This window comes from Myxocyprinus asiaticus, chromosome 19 (genome assembly GCF_019703515.2).
Source record: "Myxocyprinus asiaticus isolate MX2 ecotype Aquarium Trade chromosome 19, UBuf_Myxa_2, whole genome shotgun sequence".
NCBI lineage: Eukaryota > Metazoa > Chordata > Actinopteri > Cypriniformes > Catostomidae > Myxocyprinus > Myxocyprinus asiaticus.
Window position 1 is genome coordinate 1,536,992 of NC_059362.1, and position 15,873 is coordinate 1,552,864.

A 15,873-nucleotide genomic window follows, 5' to 3' on the forward strand; every position below is an offset into this window, starting at 1 on the left:
TTAAAACAGTGAAAAGGCTTTTGTACCCCTTTGTACATTTTTAAAGCATAATTTCCAAGTAATACAGTGATCTGATGACAAAATAGGGTAAGTGGCAAAATATTGGTATCGGGATGGTATCGTTTTTTTGTTGTTGTTAAAATCGGTATCGGCCAAAACATATTTCCTGCTGCCAGACAAATATGTAATGGGTCAAAAATTGACAGTGAAGTATTTTCCCCACCAGACTTTTCTGAACAACCTGTAATCATTATAACATCTCTCACAAAATATTGTAAAGTTTAGAACAGCATGGTGACTTTTATTTTGAAGACTTCAAGATGACAGTAGCTGACTTCAAAATGTTCAAACTTGCGTCCTGACAGGCAAAGCACGAGGCACCAGAGAAACAGATCAAATCAATGACACTTTAACATCATGTAATGTCTTATAATAATAATAATAATAATAATAATACAGCTGTTATATCAATACATACACATGGCGTGCTTCTTCAGGAGAACTATCGCACTGCAGGTAAACGTGTCAGGACACCATTAATGAAAGAATAAACACTGAGGTATTACAACATGAGTTTCTGTATTTGTTTTGCAGCTTGCACAGATTTGTGGACAGTCTGAGTCTGTTTTTATTCCTCTGATCTCTGCAGTTCCAGTGTCAAAGAAACAGTAAGATCACAAATACTCAGACTACTGTTTCTTTTGCTCTGTACATTTAAAGTCTAATTAAAACATTTTCACTCTCTTTTTGTATTTGATTTGTCTGCTAACAGTGTCCAACAGTGTGTGTACGTGAATCCCAGGAGATTTCCAGCACATATCAAATTCTGTATTGTGTTTAATACAGTTCTGTGCCGGAAGTGACATGTTTAACCTTTATCAAATTAAATGACCGCATAGCTAACGGTTTATTAAATCCCATTTTCACTCTTTGTTTGGTCTCATATTTCATGCTCTTCACACTTTTGTCCACTTGGTTAACAAGTACACTAACTTTGATAAAACTTTTTTAAGGGTGAAATTGTTTGGTGTGGTGGAAATGACGTCACAACTGTGGGACAGTCGTAATTTTTGATACACAATAAATATTGAAGTGTTTATTTATTTCACTCTTTGTTTAGATGTTTAAAACTATGATCATGTAGTAATTCGTATTTGTATAATGTATTTTCATAGTTCAGTATTGGAAGTCTGAGTCTTGGACAAGGCTGAAACAGTCAAATCTATAAAAGATCATATAATCTAAAAATCTAAAACATAAAAGAGATTGTTAAGTACCACAAATAAATGATAAAGGCCTGGTAAAAAGTTCTTAAGTCAGTTTAAATGTGACCTTCAAATATAAAAAGTTGAAATATTTTAGTTTTAATAAAAATCAACCCCTCGTTGAAGAAGCTGAAGAAACACTCATATACTGTATATAACACTGCGTTGTTGTCATGAAGTTACAGAGGGCTCCAAAGCTCTGAGACTGCTTGTGATATGCTTTGAATTTGAAACAGACAATTTAATGACAAGTTACATCATCATCATCATAACAGTTGTAGTCTACATGAATTTCAAGTATTCACACATGAACAAAACCTGATGATCATATTCTTCAGCATGATTTGAGAATGTGTGTTTCAATGAAAGCAAAGAAATCTGACCTTTTGTTCAAACATGCTTAATGACCTGGAAATACTGCAGAATTTTAAATGTTTCTTCTTTATTTCACATCATAGCTTTTTTGGTTTCTTCTACATCTGTCAAAATCTTACAGTGTTTATAGTAATTTCCAGGTTGAAGTTATTAAAGTTATTTTTGACCAGTACCAGCTGATCTGGGTGTGTATTTTGCGATCTCAGGTCGACGGCTGATGTGCGGGTCTCAGTGAATTCTCTGGTGCAGATTGGAGCTGTTATACCTGATGGAGATCTGCAGATGATCACTGACACACTCGTCAAACAGGTGAGCTGGCAGAGTTTGACTGAACGTTGTCAAGTCATATAGATATAATCTACTTTTGTATGTTTATTGATGAATCATAAAGGGTTTTTATGTTTGTGATGCTCCGCTCTAGATAAAACTGGATGGCGTTGTTGACGAGGTCATTGCTGGTCGAGGAGTGATTCACTTCAGATTAAATAAATTGATCCTGGCACAGGTAAACAAACACGAAACCCAGCAAGAACATGTTCAGATCATATTTCGTACTTTTGGCCCATTTCGGACCAATTCTCATTACTGTCATTTTCACTCATCATTAATGTTGGTGAAACTTGATACCAGGTCAACAGATGAAGGTGCAAAGGGGTTTGGGGAGCAGTTTGCATGTCTTTGCTCTAGTCCTTCTGGATCTCAAGTTCTTATCATTGTCGTCTGTTACAGAAACTATTAAAGCAACTGCATCTAGAGCCTGATACGTTTGGGGTGAAGAGTGAACTTCTGACTCATCTTCAGGGTGGCAGGACACTTGTGGAGTTCAGGTTGGTTTATAGAGGACCTCTCTGTCCTGTTATGAACATCTAGAAGAAATACTGTACTTCACACCTCACATTAAATTAAGTGTCTGGTTCCACAGCGTTATGCTGTAAATTGAGTAACTGTTTCTTTGCTTATAGTTCTCCAAACATCGCTAAAAAGTTTCATGCTGGACATCTTCGTTCCACAATTATTGGTGAGGTCATCACTCACTTCCTGCTAATTCCTGCTAAGTTTTATTGCATATGGACATTTGTCAATAAGTGAATAGAAGAATGTATTTAGCATGTTAATGGTTATGTTCATAATGGAACACTGCATTCTGCTTACTGCATACTGTGCAGAATACCTGTTATACATTGCCTAGTATCTTACCGCTTAAATCCTGGTGGCAGGCCAGAAGCGCGCAATACGTTTAAGCATAAATTGTAAAAGTCCCCGGATACATAAGTCACTCATATATGGTACCATTTGAAAGTTTAGAATCTGAACTTTTCAGAGAATACAATCACTTTTGCATATATGCTGCATTAAGTTACAAAATAAAGCCTGAACAACTCCATGTCACAAATGAGCACCACTTAGAGGTAATGACGTTAAAATGTGAGTATGAATATAAATGTTTTCACAAAGCACTTAAATAGACAAGTCATATATCAAATAAAAGATCTCGTTCTCTGGAATGTGACAGTACAGTGTATTTTGTTGTCCTAACACCACAGTTTGAAATATTATCAAAAGAATCACAAAGTGAAATACAGGTGAGCTATGTAAGACCACACACAAACGTCTCATTTCTGCTCCCACCACTGTTCCTGTAAGCCCCAAATAGCCACAAACTCCATTATCTGTGAGCTTGCTTGGTAGAAAACAAATTGCAGTCCAGCAGAAAAAGCATGATAAACAAATCATCTGCAAAATATGATGATGATTTCATCAACTATTGACGATGAAATGTTATATATCTTCACAAAGCTTAGGATCGCAGCTTTCCAAAGACACCTAGATTGAGCTCCATTCAGAGGCCGAGATATTCGATAAAACAGTGGGAAACATGCATGTGATCCAAAATAGACTGAATGTCTATGGTGTGAGTGCTCAGCTGCATTAAAGCGCCACCTACATTTCAGATCTGTATGTTGTGAAGGAAGGTGATAGAGGGAAAAAAAAAAAATTTCCTAGTACTTGCTGTCATCAAGTGTAATGAAATAAGACTTTTTGCAGTGAGATAGAGCAAACAGAACCAGAATTAGATGCTTTCAAAGATCGGGGGAAAAAAAGAAAAGATAATTGTAACATAGCTCACAAACAGAAGGGAAGGAGAACAAAGGGAAGCAGGCTTTTCCAGGCTCAGGTAGGACTTTTAATTGGCCACTTCAATGCTTTACAACTTCACAAACTCGTCAGCTTCACAGGCACGTAGACTTAAACTCATTAGCTTCACAAACATAACAGATTAAATAATAAGAATAATTAAAAAAAAAAAACATAAATGTTCATCATAAGATTGTAAACATATACAGTATTATTTTATTAATATTTGGGGGGTTTTCTGTAAAATTAGACCAATTTTATACAATTTTTCAATGTATGTGTGTATGGTGAGTTGAACAGGTTAAAAATACTATGTGAAACAGTAGGCATCATGCAGCATTTAACAATGTGATCACAATGTAGCATACTACGATATGTAAAAATAAGATGTTTATTAATTTAGAAATAAAGTTATTGTCCAGAACTAGAACAATGACTAAGTATTTTAATCTAAATGTTTGTTGATTTATTTTCTAGACATGTTACATTTATCAAAACTGAAGATCCCGTTTTCTCCCCAATTTGAATTCCCAATTCCCACTACTTAGTAGGTCCTCATGGTGGCGTGGTTACTCACCTCATTCGGCACCGGTTGGGCACTGAGGACAAGTCTCAGTTGCCTCCGCTTCTGAGACCATCAATCCGCGCATCTTATCACGTGACTCGTTGTGCATGTGGAGGCTCATGCTACTCTCCGCAATCCGCTCACAATTTATTACGCGCCTCATTGAGAGCGAGAACCACATTATAGCAACCACGAGGAGGTTACCCCATGTGACTCTACCCTCCCTAGCAACCGGGCCAATTTGTTTGCTTAGGAGACCTGGCTGGAGTCACTCAGCACACCCTGGATTCGAACACGTGACTCCAGGGGTGATAGATACTCGCTGAACTACCCAGACCCCCTCAGCATATTTGTATTTTTTTTTTTTTTTTGGAAGGTGGAATTAGCTGTAAATATTCAGAATTTCAAAATCCAAAGATTGTAAACAAACTAAGCCAAAGGACAAGCTTCCGTATTCCACAGGAAAAAGTAGAGGTTATTTGAATAATCAAACTTATTATGGCCAATTTATAAATTGTCACAAAAATCTTAATGTCACATATCTTGAATTTAAATGAACAAAATACAGTTCAAATACTTAAGTCATTGTTCTAGCTCCATAGCAATGTCGCAGATATAATTGTTAATGTCAATGTCACGTTTATTTATATAACACAATTAAAACAACAGTAGTTGACCACTGTGCTGTACAACAACAAACATAGTAAGAACATATAAAATAAACAAAAAAATAAAACAAATGAATAATCATATAATAATTGGTAAATATTGTTGGTCATCCGGTATTCTGTGCACATAGAAAATATGCATACTCTATACTACAGAAATATTAAGGGTAGTATGGTAGGATGCAATTCTGAACATAGCCAATGCGTTTACCTGAATGTGTAAGTAGTTTTCCTTGTCACCAGTAGAGGGAGTGGTCTGCATATACAAGATACAAACTATATGCCCATTTTTCATAGGAAACTTCATTGCCAACCTAAAGAAGGCTTTGGGGAAAGAGGTTATTCGAGTGAATTATTTGGGTGATTGGGGAATGCAGTTTGGTGAGTAAACTTTGATCTTGAATAACAAAGAAAAGTGAAAGCCTAGTATTCAATTTAGTGGGCAGTTGATGTGACCATTTCAAACAGTGACGGCAGTGTCCTGCAGTATGACATGCTAAAACTATTTTAACAACATTTTCAAATTCTTGTATAAAGCATGCAGTTTTTACAAGCTCATAAAAATTAAGAGGCTATGTGAAATATACTTTTAAAATTAAAAATTTCACATTACAGGACTATGAAAGCTAATAGGTCATTAAAAATATTAAAAAGCATGTGGATGTTTCTTCAGCTTCAGACACTTTTAGCCTCGTGAATTTCTAGAAAGTAAAATCCCATTGTAACACGTCTCAGCTTTCCTGGTTCAGGTAAGGATTTTTATTTTCTCTCTGTAGGAGAATTACACTCTCAGAGTCTCACGTTGTTCACTAAGTTAGTCTATAATCATACATATCACTTCACAAAATAAACTCTCAGCATTCATAATAACAAACTCCTTGATTCTTATCCAGCTCTCTGGTGCCCAGGCTCTCTCCCTTCTACCTGCAGTGTGGCTCTATTTATGCCGCTCTCCCCGTGCTCACTGAAATTAGAGACAGGTGTTAGACATAATTTAACTCAGGTGTAAGCGCCCTTACTGCTTTCTCTCTCTCCAGAGAGATGCTTGACCACGCCCCCGCTGCCACACCCATTAAAAAATTATTTTAGTCAAATGAATCTATACATAATAGGCCTTTGAAAAGTACCAAAAATAAATAATGAAGGCTTGGTCAAAAGTTTCCAATTCAGTTTTAATGAGCTGAAATCTGTTTCAATAATCATCATGTGCAAAGGAAGCTGTCGAACCATTTTGCTGTTATTGCCTTCCGCATCTCTGCCACTGCCAGTGCCTTTTTTATTGATTCAACCATTAAATATCAATAGCAGAACACACATATACAGAAACAATATATAACCCCCACTATCTCCCCCCCGACCCCCAACAACACCCCATTGGTCACACAACCATAGACACACAACAAACATTAATTAATTAATTAATTAAAAAATAAAAATAAAACAATCACACACATAAAACCCCTACACCTCTCTCTCCACTGTCCCTCCCCGAGAGCCCTCCAAAAAAGACAGATATCTGCCCCACTTCTTCATAAACATGTCTAGACTCCCCAGTCTTCTGGATACCCCCTCCTCAAGAGCTGCCACTCTGGCCATCTCTGAACACCACTCCTGAAAAGGGGGCACTCCAGCCGACTTCCAACTCCTCAAAGTGATTTGTCCGGCGATCATAACACTAGTTAGGACCCAGTTTTTCATGTGCTTATTCTCCAAATTAATGACTGCCCCATCTCCCAAGAGACAGAATCTGGGGCAAAATAAAATTTGAGAGGCCAAAACCTTGCACATAAAACTCTGAATCCTCATCCAAAATTCTTGCATCTTAACACATCCCCAAAAGACATGGGTTGTGTCTCCATCTTCTAAATGACATTGCCAGCAGGTGGGTGTGTCTTTAAGACCAAGCCTATGCAATCTAGAGGGGGTCCAATAGACTCTATGTAAAATCTTAAATTGCATGAGGCGAATCCTTGCGTCTCCCAGACTCTGAATTAGTATGGAGTAATACACTGATGCCTCATGACCTTTTCCAAAAGCAGTAATCACCACTCCCAGAGTATCTGCCGCTTTAGGAGGGTGTAAACCACTCCAAAAAACAGTCCAGAGCAGGTGGTGCAGCTGTAAATACTTATAGAACTGAGATCTAGGAATCCCAAAAAGTTGAACCAAATTTTGAAAGGATCTCAACACTCCACTCTCATATAGGTCACAGAGTGTAGTAACCCCCCTCCCAATCCACTCTGACCAGCAAAAAGGGGACTTGTTGATGCATAGTTTGGGGTTCAGCCATATACTCGAGACAACATTTAAATAAATGTCTGAATTAAACAGTCTGGACACTTTTGTGCATACCGAGTTCAAGTGCATGATAATGGGATGTAACTTAGCTTCTCCGATTAATTTGATAGAAAGGCTCTACAGTGGTGAAATAGGGGCAAGAACTTCCTGTTCTATACAGAACCAAGAAGGGGCTCTCTCAGGTGGAAGCGACCAATGAGCCAAATGTCTGAGACCGAATGCATAATAATAAAATAAAGTCTTGGGTTGGCCTAGCCCACCTTTGTCAATAGGCCTATGTAACTTATTGAAATGTAATTTGGGACGCTTACCATTCCAAATGAAGGATTTTGCTATGCTATCAAATTGCTTGAAATAAATGTTTTGCCCCATTAATCCCCTGGTGGTGGAGCAGCGGCCACGTCTCCCTGCACCGCCCGCAGCTGGACACCAGATCCTTTACATTTCCAATAATTCTTGCCCTCCCATCAAGACATTCCTCCTTCACAGGTCATAACATGCATACAAAGTTCAATGACTCCCCAGTGAAGAAATCCTTCCCTACATCTCAAGGCCTCTTCCATGCTGACATTTTCTGATCATAATAGACTAGGGGTGTAAAGGTATGAAATTATCACGGTATTGAGGTGCATTGATAATATTAAAAGCAGTTAAATATTTGGTTATGAAATATGCTATTTCTGATAAACACAGATAAACATTTCAGTTATAACCAATTCTTGAACTTAATTTAGGATTTCTTCAACTTTAATCCTTTAAATTTTGATCTTGAACATCAGGACACTCTCTTAATCCGACAAGGTAAAAAAAAAGAAGAAAAAAAAACCTCACAAACAGGTAAACATTAATAAAAACATTTTTTTTTTTTTTTTTTTGCAATATGTACAGTAGTCAGATGATTATAACAAAATATTTTGTTATTTTATGATTTATGAAATTGAATTGTAATCATTTGTAATGATTATTGCCCAGATTAACACTTCAAATATGCATTTGCGTGCGTTCAGTAATTTGTTGCATTTGTGATTTAGTTTAATTCTACAATACCTACATTGGCCTACTGTTGCGCTGCACTTAGGCAAATGAACAAACAGTTGGAACATTGTAATGTTGAACGAGGTCTTAAATCTGTTTGCTGCGGAGGTCATGTGACGCCATGCAAGAAGCAGACGTGTGAGTGACGAGCTCTGCACACTTTGCTAAATTTTTTATTATTTTCATGTTATAATCTGGTGAAATTTGATACACCCAGTTACACATTTGCACTTTGAGGCAAAACATGGCAAAGAAGTCAAAATCCTCGGACTCTGGAGACATTAAAAGACACTTACGTGTTCAGGATGAAAGCCCGACAGGCCTACAGACCGGGGACTCGATTTGGATGGCACGGCGGGAGAGGTGATCCAGCGACAGTTGTCCAACATGACGGTGATGTTGACGAAGGTTCTTGCTGACTTGGAGGATCTCACTGTAATATGTTGATCGATTACGGCGATGGAAATAAAATTAGCTGAGTTAGTTACAAGAGTGACTGATGTTGAGAGACGAATCGATTTTCTGGAATCTTCGGAGAGGGAATTATCCGCTAATCCGCCCGCAACCAAAGTTGATTTGGAACATTTCCTTGAAAAGCTTGAAGATCTTGAGAATAGAAGCCACCAGGCGAAGGAGCAAAGGGAAGCTTTCTTGGAAGAACCATAATATTTTCTTGTTCCCGACTTTGCGAGCTCGACGAGAGAAACGCGATCGGTTCAAGGAATGTAAGAAACTCTTACATCAGCGAAAGATCACTTTTGCTCTGATGTTTCCAGCCAAACTAAGAATAGAAACGAAGGACGGTCGCAAAGTATTTACTTGTCCCAATCAGGCAATGTCTTTTATTGAATCAATGGGTGAGTAAACCATTGGATGTTTCTCATGTGAGTGGGTCGACTCGCTGTACTTACTCTGGCTTCTGAGGAAGCTGGGCGTCATTTTGGTTTCTTTTTTCTTTTTGCGTTGGCGCCGCCGAGCGCCTGGAGTTTGTTTTGTGAATAACACTTTACCTTAAAGAAACTTTTGCATTGACGAAAGATTACTTTTGCATTGAAGTTCCCGGCTAGTTTGAGAGTGGACACTACGGATGACCGCAAAATATCTACATGCTCACACGAAGGATGTCTTTTATAAAGTTGACAGATTGTGTAAGTCATGGTATATACGTATATACGTAAGTCATGGTATATACGTATATGCGGCCTCCGAGTGAACTGACTCGATCACTCGGGGAACTGGGATGCCGGTTTTGTTTCTTTTTGTATTGGTTCCGCCTAGCGGCTGGAGCTTGTTCTATTGAATAACACTCCTTTGGAACAGCTGTGGATTAATCTGTTCATTCTTCATGCTTATTCCTCCTGTTGGCTGGAGTTTGTTTTGTTGAGTATTTTTACGGGACATTGGAATGATTTCGTCATCCGCTGAACTCATAACAGCCGGCTCACTGAACATTCATTTGTCTATCTGAGGAATCTGAACGGTTTTATATCAGCTGGAATTTGTTTTGTGGAAGATCACACCTTTGAGACAGCTCTGTGAATGAATCTACACGTTCTTTATGTTCATTCTTCCTATTGACTGGGTTTATTTGACAAAGTATTTTCTGTTATGTAATTTTGCCTCACAAATTTGTGAGGCAAAATTGAGCAATCCGATGGCAAAGTTGTCGTGGGGGCTTGTGGGCATTCATGGACCTTTTGAGTTTTAAGGGATTGACGCTGGTTGGCGCTTTTGTGCACGGGGTTAATGCGCATGTTTTTCTTTTTTCTGTTTGTTTTGTTCAGGGGGAAGTTCGGGGTTTGATTGTTTCACTAATGGGGAATGTGGTTTGTATAATTTTGTTTTTGACACACAATTTATTTTTTTCTACTATATCAAAATGTCAAATGTTAATATGAGTGTACTATCTCTCTCCACATGGAATGTAAATGGGTTGGGGCACCCCATAAAAAGAAGGAAGGTTAGTACTTTCCTTAAACATAAGAAATATGATATAGTGTTTCTTCAAGATACACATCTCTCCCCGCAGGAAGCTGAAAAATTATAAAATTATAAAAATTAAAATATTTACCTCGGCCATTGATATTGATAATGCTTTTAAAGAATTCTACTCTGATCTCAATAGTTCCACATCTTCGTCTACTGATGAAGATATTAGAAACTTTGTGGAACAATTATATCTTCCTAAACTGACGACTGAGGAAAAAAATTCTCTTGATTCTGAGATAACCTTGGAGGAGCTTGGCGAGGTTATTATGGCCTTAGCTACAGGCAAGACACCGGGGCCTGACGGCTTTGCCGCTGAGTTTTTCAAATCTTATGCTACAGAACTGGCTCCACTTTTGCTAGAACTTCATACTGAATCATTAAAGAATGGAAAGCTCCCGCCAACCATGACACAAGCCTGGATTAGTCTGATTCTTAAAAAGGACAAAGATCCAAGCGAGTGTAAAAGTTACCGTCCAATTTCCCTGATCCAGTTAGATGTAAAAATGTTGTCAAAAATTCTGGCTAATCGATTGAGTAAAGTTATGACATCTCTTATACATATAGATCAGGTGGGGTTTATTCGAGGCCATAGCTCTTCTGATAACATTAGGTGTCTCATCAATATCATGTGGTCAGTAGCGAATGAACAATCTCCGGTCGCTGCCATCTCACTTGATGAGGAAAAGGCGTTTGATATGGTAGAATGGGATTATCTTTTTAAGATTTTGGAAATGTATGGGTTCAGGAGTACTTTTATTAGTTGGATTAATCTACTTTATAGACACCCTGTATTGGCGATACAAACGAATGGATTAATTTCAGATTATTTTACTCTGGATAGGGGCACTTGGCAGGGTTGCCCTCTTTCCCCATTATTGTTCTGTCTTGCCCTGGAACCATTTGCAGCCGCGATAAGAAATGGATGATTTTCCAGGGGTGACTACGGGAGGTGTGGCGCATAAGCTTTTGCTTTATGCGGATGATATTTTATTATTAGTCTCTGACCCTACTAGATATATGCCTTGCCTCCACAGAATTATTAATTCCTTTTCCAAGTTCTCAGGATACAGTGTTAACTGGTCTAAATCCGAAGCTTTGGCTCTGACAGTGTACTGCCCAATAACGGCTTTTCAGCCGGGTGCTTTCCAGTGGCCCAAAAAGGGCATTAAGTATTTGGGAATTTTATTCCCAGCAAATTTGTCTGATTTAGTTAGAGTTAATATTGACCCCTTAATAAAAAGGTTTTTGAATGATGTGGACAGGTGGGCTTCATTACATTTATCGATGATTGGGAAGGTTAATGTTATTAAAATGAATTGTATTCCAAAATTCAACTACCTACTACAGTCTCTCCCTGTAGATGTCCCCCTCTCTTATTTTAAGCAATTTGATAGTATAGCGAAGTCCTATTTGGAACGGAAAGCGTCCCAGGTTACATTGCAACAAGTTACATAGGCCGATTGACAAAGGTGGGCTAGGCCTACACAAGATTTTGTTTTATAATTATGCATTTGGTCTCAGACATTTGGCTCATTGGTCACTTCCAGCTGAGAGTGCCCCTCCCTGGTTTGGAATTGAACAGAAAGTTAATGCCTCTATTTTACTATTACAAAGCCTTTCTATTAAACTAATTGAAGAAGTTAAGTCGTACCCCATTATCTTGCATCTGCATGCGTGAGTGTTTAATTCAGACATTTATTTAAATGTTGCCTCAAGCATATGGCTAAACCCAAAGTTGCGTATTGGTGAGTCCCCTTTCTGTTGGTCGGTTGAGATCGAGAGTGGTGAGTTGAGATCGTTTGAAAATTTGGTCCAACATTTCAGGATTCCTAGATCTCAGTTCTTCAGGTACTTACAGCTGCGCCGCCTGCTTTGCACTATTTTTGGGAGTAGCATACAACCCCCTAAAAGGGCAGATACTCTAGAAGTGGTGATTACTGCTTTTGGAAAAGGTCATGAGGCATCAGTGTATTACTCCCTGTTAATTCAGAGTCTGGGGGATGGAGCTTCAACTTCTCTCAAGAGATTATGGGAGAGAGATTTAAATTTCATATTGGAGGAGGGAATGTGGGCTAAGATTCTAAAAAACGTCAAGTCTACATCTAGAGATTCGAGGGTGCGTCTGATGCAATTTAAGATTTTGAATCGATTATATTGGACCCCCTCTAGATTGTATAGACTTGGTCTTAAAGACACACCCACCTGTTGGCGATGCCAATCAGAAGACGGGGACACAACCCATGTTTTTTGGGGATGTGTTAAAATACAGGAATTTTGGTTAAAGATTCAGGGATTTATGTGTGATGTGTTGGACACAAGGTTTTAATTTTGCCCTAGACTCTGCATTTTGGGTGATAGTCACTTGAGAGGTTGGGTCCTGGCCGGAGTTATGGTGGCCAGGCGAATAATACTCGGGGTGGAAACAGCTGGGGCACCCTCGTTTCGGGAGTGGTGCGGGGAGATGAGCGAGGTTGCGGCATTTGAGGAGGCAATCTTCAGAAGTTTAGGAAAGTGGGATTTGTTTAATAGGAAGTGGGGTGGATATTTCGATTTTTTGGAGGGTTCTCGGGGAGGGGCAGTGGAGAGTGATTTTTGATTTTGATTTAAAAATTTTTTGTTTGATGTGTATGTGCACTCTTGCTTTTTGAAAATATATTTTTTTAGTTTGTTTCTAATTTTTTGCTATAATTGTAAGAGACCACTGTGATGCATGTTTGTGTTGGGTGGAGGGGATGTTCGGGGGGAAGGGTTTAATTTATATATCTGATTCCGTATTTTATGTTGTGTCTATTGTTTTTTTTATGAATGGAATCAATAAAAATGTTAATAAATCTGTTTTCTGCATTTGTGAATGTGACAGAAAGCATGAACATAACTTTAACCTACCTAGTCATTACAAATCATGTAAAACTACATTGAATCTGTTGGTTTTTTTAAACAGAGGCTATAATTTATTATCACGTGTACTGTATTTCCACTTATATTCATTTCCGCAAATTCCGTGGGAAGGTTAGTGCTAGAAGGAGATGGTGCTTAAGGTTTGAAGTGTTTCCCACCTGAGCCAATATTTTTTCCCGACAACTTTACAGACTGGGTAACCATCAACATTGATGGTGCCTCGTGGGTCTTTTACATAGCCAAGTAATCCCAGACAGCGGACTTCAACCTCTTCAGGCTCGGACATGTTGCGCTCGTTCTGCATTCATGCTGTGCTCCGCTCGTGCTGGACTTCTGATGTGCAGTCAAATGCAACATGAGGAAGGCGCAATTTAAAAATTTATTTTTTCTCGCCAAGTTTATATGATGCTGTGTAAATGTCGTAGATTCTGTCTTAATTAAAGTGATTTGGATTTTAGAAAAGTTCTGAAAAAATCTGTCTTTATATTCATGCAATACATCAATGAGAAGATTTCAACGGTATGATAACCATCCGTTTTAAAACTGAGGTATATTGTGAAACCTTGAAACCATTACATCCCTATACTGGACATTACCCACACAGTATATACTATAAACAATACCGTCATACCATAATCCCCCAATGTGACCATACGCCAACCTCTCCAATAACCCTAGCTAAAATACTAGACAGTTACCAGCCCTAGTATTCCTTCCCCCGACGTAATTGTACCACACATCTCAAACATCACAAATGTTACCTAGCCCTACTTTCTCCCTACTGCCTTTCTCACTTCTGCATACCCCACTTTTTGTCCTTCCTTCTTAACCATAGCCAGAAGCTTCCTTTCTCTGCTTCCTCTGCCATTTCCTTCAGAGACCTCTTCAACACAGATCCAGGGATACCAATGTCTTTCAATAGGCGCTGCATTGATGTTCCTACAAATCCTCAACACCCGACCTCCACATGTTAAGTGTCAGTCCTTCATCCATTTCTCCCTTAACACGTTGGCCAGATGAGCATATTTTAACTTCTTCCTCTCATAAATGGTCTCCAGACCCTCGACCAAGGGGATGGTAAGCTCAATCATCATGTCTTTTCTAGCTGATGTCCACCCTCAAGGAGGTAATGGCGATCACAGAAGGAAATCTCAGCCGCTGACCTAGGTCAAATTCCATTGTCCATTCACTTTCAGACACCAGGATTGTTCTGGTTTTGCAGGGCTCCTCCCCTTTGAAAAAAGTCAGTGAACTGCCTCTGAGGAGCATGGTGGCCTTTGTTTGCCTTAACACATCTCTAGGATCTCCGGACCTGATCATGCCACCTGCACCGTCCTTGCGCCATGGTGGTCTTGCACCCAGCCAACATATGCTGCAGATTTGGGCCTCACAGAGTAGACAGTTCTCCTCTTTGCCATACCAATGAGACAAATGTCCAGGCCTTGGAAGGGTGTCATAGGTGAATCTTCTTAGAAAACTTAGCCTGGCCAAGGGTATCTTCCACAGGTCAACCCACCCCAAAGCCCTATTAGATGTTCCCTTCCACACTGTCCAGTGCTCTTGCTGCTGCTGGCTGATTTCTCTAATCATATACCCTTCATCTTCCATTCTAGATACTTCTGTAACTACCATCGCTTTACTCTGCTTTCCAGAAGCTGCTGACCACAGTTTGGGAGCATTCCCCAATCCATCCTTGCCACTGCCGCTACAGTGATCTCACATGAAATATCATCAGGCGATGGTAAAGTGTAAATTGGTAACACCAGACCTTGGATTTGCCTGGGACATTACAATGATCCATCTTATCCGGGCCCTCTTTCAGCTGCTTCAGAACCAACCTTGCCATGTGTTTAATAAAAATCAACCCCTGGGACAAGAAAGTGCTCAAAGTTGAAGAAACATCCAAGTATTTATTTATAGCACATGTAAATTTTTCCCTACTATCTTGGTGTTAAAAAATGACATATTATTTGTCAATTACTCCAGTCCTCTATGTGTGTGACTCCCAAAATTCTGCCTGTCATTAATAAGATGGATTTTGGTGGATGGTTATTAAACTTTTTTGGGGCATTTGCAGGTCTTTTGGGAGCAGGCTTTGAACGGTTCGGATCTCAAGAGAAGCTGAGAGCACATGCCCTCCAGCACCTATTTGAGGTCAGTTCCTTAATTGAGTTTGGTTTATAAATCTCCTGCACTGGCCCAGTCTGGAGATATCTGAACCACACTCGGCTATCTTTAGATGAAATGATGTGTAGCTTAGCCACATACACTCTCTTGAGTTGTATTTGTTCATGTTGTGGACTGCACAGGTGTATGTTCAAGTGAACCGTGAGGCCAAGTGTGATGATAGCGTGCGTTTGGCTGCTGCAGAGTTCTTCAGACGTCTCGAGCAGCATGAGGATCAGGCCCTGTCACTGTGGAAACAGTTTCGCGAGATCACAGTTGAGGAGTATAAACGCATCTATGAGGTACTCACAGCTAATATCAGCAAGATAACTGAAGAGTCTTTAGTGCTGTGCATCATGTAATCAAATGGATCATATTTGGAATTTTTGTAGCATTTCTCCCCTGCAGTGCACTGTTTTATTCGCCAAAATAATTTTTTTTTAGTTCACCCCAAATTATTAGTGAACAGTTACATTTT

General features: G+C 39.1%; 1 protein-coding gene across 4 annotated transcripts in view; it reads left to right on the forward strand.

The window, feature by feature from the left end:
• The first annotated feature begins 330 nt into the window (after positions 1-330).
• rars2 (arginyl-tRNA synthetase 2, mitochondrial) overlaps positions 331-15,873 on the forward strand; it is a 42,701-nt gene continuing 27,158 nt past the window's right edge. The window contains exons 1-9 of one of the 4 annotated variants that reach the window (XM_051644851.1): positions 331-516; positions 595-668; positions 1,847-1,949; positions 2,062-2,145; positions 2,370-2,467; positions 2,603-2,658; positions 5,307-5,390; positions 15,307-15,383; positions 15,539-15,697. In XM_051644851.1, the coding sequence (XP_051500811.1) occupies positions 481-516; positions 595-668; positions 1,847-1,949; positions 2,062-2,145; positions 2,370-2,467; positions 2,603-2,658; positions 5,307-5,390; positions 15,307-15,383; positions 15,539-15,697 (771 nt within the window). In that variant the 5' untranslated portion in view covers positions 331-480. Of the gene's footprint in view, positions 560-594; positions 669-1,846; positions 1,950-2,061; positions 2,146-2,369; positions 2,468-2,602; positions 2,659-5,306; positions 5,391-15,306; positions 15,384-15,538; positions 15,698-15,873 lie in introns of all 4 variants that reach the window. The other 3 variants (XM_051644852.1, XM_051644854.1, XM_051644853.1) reach the window with 3 other exon arrangements.